This window comes from Haematobia irritans, chromosome 4 (assembly GCF_050003625.1).
Source record: "Haematobia irritans isolate KBUSLIRL chromosome 4, ASM5000362v1, whole genome shotgun sequence".
Lineage (NCBI taxonomy): Eukaryota > Metazoa > Arthropoda > Insecta > Diptera > Muscidae > Haematobia > Haematobia irritans.
The window spans coordinates 178,037,293-178,043,161 of record NC_134400.1 but is presented as its reverse complement, the minus strand read 5'-3'; the positions used below and the strand labels follow the sequence as shown (position 1 = coordinate 178,043,161).

General features: G+C 37.0%; 1 protein-coding gene across 1 annotated transcript; it reads right to left on the bottom strand.

The window, feature by feature from the left end:
* Positions 1-1,147: 1,147 nt before the first annotated feature.
* LOC142235168 (uncharacterized) lies at positions 1,148-2,805 on the bottom strand. The gene is made up of 2 exons (XM_075306424.1): positions 2,706-2,805; positions 1,148-2,582 (listed from the first exon to the last, which is right to left on the bottom strand). The coding sequence occupies exons 1-2, from the start codon at positions 2,706-2,708 to the stop codon at positions 1,389-1,391; spliced, it is 1,197 nt and encodes a 398-aa protein (XP_075162539.1). The 5' UTR covers positions 2,709-2,805; the 3' UTR covers positions 1,148-1,388.
* Positions 2,806-5,869: the final 3,064 nt, after the last annotated feature.

The following is a 5,869-nucleotide window of genomic DNA, read 5'->3' as shown; positions in this document are numbered from 1 at the left end:
CTCCAAGTCGCCCGACTTGACCAAATAATATATCACAACCCACACTTGACCATATATCTTGGCGTGATCTAACCAATATCCCTGCTTGCTAAGTATCAAAAATTGTAAATATTATTAAAATTGTCCTATATCTCGAATACATATGTATCACCTGATAAATCATAAATGTTCTTTTGTATAATTGCATTAAAATTTCTCTCGCTTCATATCTCCCATATTTTTTTACTATGTTAACATTTTGTTTCATCCCAGGGCGTTAACCGATTTAAATTGTAATTCTAGAGTTTTTGTAAAAGTACAAAAAATTGTCTCCATTAAAAGTATTTGTATCTGGAAATGCAAACCTTTATATAGCTCCCAGCAAATTTGAAGTAGTTGAGAGTCTACATAGTGGTGAAGGGTATAATATAGTCGGATCCGCCCGACTTTAGACTTTACTTACTTGTTTTATTTTACACTTCAGTTTATTTTCACCTCACAAAAAGTTATTTTCTGAATTTCACCGGGAAAACAGATGCTCTAATAAGAAAAAAGGAATATTTGACAAGTGTACTGATCTATTTCTCGGCTGACTTGGAATTTGCCATAAAGTTTGTTCCAGTATTATTTGAAACAATGCAGCGGATGTTTAAAAATACGGCTTCTGCCCTATGACAAGCCCATGTAAAATTCATTGCTCTAACTCAATTTTGCACTACTTCTGTTTTTTTGGCTACTCGTAGGGTTAACCCATTTTGACAATAGGGTTTTTGCTCTAATATGGCAAATAGTTTAACAATTTATGCAATCCAAAATATATTACTGTGTAATTATAACAATTGATGTTGCACTAATACCAATGATTTTAAAAATAGCTGAAAGAACTTTTAAAGTGTCAATATCTGTTTATCATCAAATGATATTGGAGATTGCTATTTGTGTAATGAACAAATTCTACTATACTCTTTACCGATTGTGGAAAGTATGGTACGAAAGTGTTTAGGATTCATTGGATTTTATCGATATTAGGTCATTTCATTTCTTAAGTCTTTTGTTGACTTTAGAAAGTTTGTTTCATAAGACTTTCGTTTCCAACAACGTTGAACTTTTGTTATATTGAAATTGGTTTTCTTTTTCACTTTTCTCAACTCAATATATTAAAGAAATATTCTTTTTAAATTAAACGTTTTTTTTTTATTTTTCATTATTTTTACGCTCGGTCACTTCGGTTTTGATTTTTTGTAAGAAAATACCAACAATTATAATTAAATTAAAAATTAATAAATTTGCATAAACGCGAATAGTATTTTCATTTTATATAATACCAACAGCATTTGCTCTAAAACTCAGTCTTCATTACGTTCTCTGGTTCTTGTCCTGTCATTATGACATTCCATTCGGTACCGCTCTCAAAAGAAAAATTTCTTGGCTGGAACGTTGTAATGATAACCATCCTCTTGAAGTTCTTGGCCAAAAATCTCTTCAGGTTCTTCTAATGGGGCAGCATATGAGGGAATGGGAATTTTATAAGAAGTCTTGGGTGGTTGAGAGAAATATTGGGATTTTATGGGAGTTGGTGGCAAAAAATCAACTTTGGTAGGAGCAGGAGCTACATATTGCTCAACATGTCTTGAGGGTGGCAGATATGTGGGTTTAGGTGGTGAAGGAGGTAGATATGTGGGTCTTGGCGGGGTAGGAGGCAGATAAGTGGGTTTAGGTGGAGAAGGAGGCAAGTAGGTGGGCTTGGGTGGAGCTGGTGGAAGATATGTGGGTTTGGGTGGAGCTGGAGGAAGATATGTGGGTTTAGGAGTCTGTGGCCGCGGAGTAGTTGTTGTTGTCGTGGTTGTAGTTGTTGTGGGCTTGGGAGGCAAATATGTTGGAACTGGCTTGGGTGGTAGATATGTAGGTTTTGGCGGTGCTGGAGGATGTGTAGGTTTTACGGGTGTTGGAGGTAAATATGTTGGCACTGGCTTAGGTGGCAAGTATGTTGGCTTTGGTGGTGTAGGAGGTAAATAGGTTGGTTTTGGTGGGGTGGGGGGTAAATATGTAGGCTTGGGTGGTGCCGGAGGTAAATAGGTTGGTTTTGGTGGTGGTGGAGGTGGCAAATAGGTAGGCTTTGGTGGTGTTGGTCTTTGCGTAGTAGGCCTAGGAGTCGATGTCGTGGTTGTGGTAGTAGTAGTCGTAGTCGTTGTTGTTGGTTTTGGAGGCAAATAAGTGGGCACTGGTTTCGGAGGTAAATAGGTGGGTTTTGGTGGAGCCGGAGGCAAATACGTTGGTTTCGGTGGTGATGGAGGCAAGTATGTTGGTTTCGGCGGTAAGTATGTGGGTTTTGGAGCCGGTGGCAGAGTAGGTTTCGGTAGCTCAAATGGTTTTTGAGGGACAGGATAATTATAGCCCTCATGAGTATGACTCACATCGTGATGGGGATAATCGTAACCATGTTGGTGTCCATCACTCTCTTCATGATGGTGGTGACTGCTGGACTCATAGTGATTATGATGATTGTGTTCATGGTCATCGTGATGTTCATGATGATTGAACAGGTGTGACACATCGGCTGCTACCAAGGCCACCGTACTGGCTAGCAATACCAGAACAATTCTCTGCAAGAACAATTGACCATTGAATTAAGCTCATTTTGACAAATTTCGTAAAATATTTTGTTCCGAATTCAATGGGATGAGAATTTTGTGCTGTGATGAATGTGGAATGAAGATGTTACCTACCATTTTTCTCAGCTATATTCCAAAGGTGGTGATATCTCCACAATACGTTGCTGTCGTTGTGGACTGTTCAAGACGAAATGATATCTTTTGTTGAGTAGTTATTGTTATTTATAGTTCAGTCAGAAATTCAACCGAAAAATACAGATTAAATGTTCTTTTTGTTCGCACATATCTACATACCGACGCAAGTAGGTACAGAGCGAATTTCTGTGTGGCGAACATTTTTATTGTTATTTCTCTGCTATCTGAACCATTAAAAAGCCTTTTTAATTTTTTTTTATCTGACCAAACCATACCATATTTAACATCAGTCAGTACAAGCTTAGCGAGAGCTGAGATACTTGTCGACAATGCTTGAGGTGAGGTTCGATTGAATGCCGGTGGTAGTGGTGTTGGTGTGGGCAAATAAGTAAGAGCATGTACGTCCAACCGTTTGTCTGTTTTCGGCCTCTCAGTATGTATTTAGCTACAATAAATGGCTACGACATACACACACACGCACACAAGAATATATAGAATGTCCGCGACTCATCATAATAATCATCATCGTCATACGTATCATCTTAGCCACAAATCATCTCAGGTCTTATCCAAACTATGACTTGTGGCGGTTTCGCATGTCGGTTTTGCTTTAGTTTTAATTAATTTCCAAAATCACCTATATTTTTGGCACAGCTTGTCTAAATTTTACCATGTTCTTAAGGTTTTCTTTGCTTTGATTGTTCGTGCTTGTGATTAAGATGGTATAGAATTTTATTTTCACAGCAAGAAATAAAAAAATACTGAGCCCCATGAAAATTCACAAGCATATTTTTTGATGCTTAGTCATCTTAATAATTTGTTGATATCTTATGATGACTGGAATTTCCAAATATTTACGAAGTTTATAAGTGTTTGTTATATTATCTGATTTTGGATTCTTCATGAGTAAAAGAAATTTGGGAAACACCCACCTTGTGACGTGTTTTTACGCACATTTTTATGAGAATCATTCTGTATCAAATAGGATCTTGGGAGACATCTAAAAAAATTAGAAAAGCAATAAACCTTTTTTTAAATGGCAGCTAGCAGTCGCATAAATATCATATGTAAGTTTGTGTCTTAACAGCGCGTAAAAAAGCAAAGATCATTTCAAAATCGCAGTTACAACAAGAAGTGTGTGATAATGAATTTTATTTTTGTAATTAAACAATTCCTTAGGTTTTCATAAATAATACTTAAATATTAATTTTATTTTATACTATACTAGCGTAACCCGGCCCGCTTCGCTGCGCCTTCCGAAGCGTATTTGTAGGAACATTTTGCGTCAACTTAGTCAACCATATCCTTCATGCTGAGAACAACTTCGAAAAGATTTGAATTCTTTCAAACAAATCGGACTACTTGCTTTTTCGTTTATAGGTACAAATACGGCGGATACGCATATGTAAAACGGTTCGTCTTCAAAAATGTCGGGGAGGGGGTGTACCCTTTCCTCCAAAAATGTAAATAATGTTCTGTATTCAAGTAGACAATCTTCTATATTTCTTGTGAATTTTAAGTGTGGTTTGTCAAGGAAAGGTATCCTTCTCCTCAACATATCTGAAAATTAAGCACTATATTATAATAACATACAAAGAATTACTGTTTCCCATCCAATAAATCGGAAAAAGCAAAAGTAGTAAAAATTTTTACCACATTAACATTTGCTAAAATGTTGGAAAATTATGCACCCTCTACGTTGGCTGCCAATTTCATGTAAATTTCAGCCTGTGCAAAAATCATAAAATTATGTACCGAGTTCCCATTTACGGACAACCCTCTACTTTCAATTTAAGAAAAAAAAAAAAAAAACGGACAAAAGGGAACCCTCTCCCCACCTTCGCTCCACTCCGACCTGATATCGGACTATCACGTACCCTATATTAATTTCACAACTAATCAATGGTCCCTATAAATTCTATCGAAGTAAATCTACAAAGTTTATTTCAATTTTCCCCTTCCCCAACCAGATATCGAAAAATCATATACTAATTTAAAAATCATGTATAAATTTAATCACCTCCTCCCACGTTCCCTGTAAATTTCAAGTAGATCGGCGATGTTTAAATTTTGCTCTATTGTTTTAAAGGGACGTCACTTTCCCCGATACAATATCGACAAACACCGTAGTGAATAGCACTGAAAATGAAAATTCTTGAAACTTTCCTTCAAGTGTGGGGCAAGGAAGGTTGCCTCTTCGTTCATAACCTTCCCCCACTGCCTATGTAAATTTCAAGAAAACTTATGAATTGTTGTTGTTTTTTTTGCAGTTTTAGAGGAGGACCTCCTCCCCGACTAAATATCGGAAAGTGATGTAGCGTATCTTTTGTAAACGTCCCAGAAAATGTCAAGCAAATTATAAGCCTAAAGGGGCGGCCTCTCTTCCGTCCAAATATCACAAAATCAGGTATCAACTATTAATATCGTAACCTCTCCCCAGTCCTCTGTAAATTTCAAGTAACTCGGTAAAGTTTAATTGTTTCTCTGTATGTAGTTACTTAAGAGAAGCGGATGTTTCCCTATGTCCTTTTATTTTTATTAAAAAATTAGGAACCTGATATAAATATCATAACCTCACTAATTTGTCCGTAAAATTTCAGTCGGGGGAGTTTAGTTTTGTTTTCACTGTACTTTAAAAAAAAAGTCGGGCAAAGGGGTGGTCCCCCTCCCCGACCAAATATCGAAAAATAATGTAGCTGATTTTTATCTAGATGCCAACCGCAACATTCAATGAAAATTTCAAGCAAATCGCATAATTTTGTTCCAAGTTTAAAAAAGTAGGGCAAGGGGGAGGTCCCCCTCCCCGTCCACATATGAAACCATCAGGTACCCCATATTAATTCCATAACCTCACCGCATGTTCTCTGTAAATCTCAGATAATTTAGAAAATTTTAGTTTTTTCACTGTACTTAAAAAAAAGTCGAACAAAGGGGAGGTCCCCCTCCGCCACCAAATATCGAAATATAAAGTTGCGGATCTTTGTCTAGATACCAAACCCAACCTTCAATGAAAATTTCAAGCAAATCGGTCAACTTTGGTCCAATTTTCAAAAAGTCCGACAAAGGGGAGGTCCCCTCCGCGACCATATGTCAAAAAATGAGGTACCCTATTTTCAGCACATGAGTGCCCCCCACGATCTCTG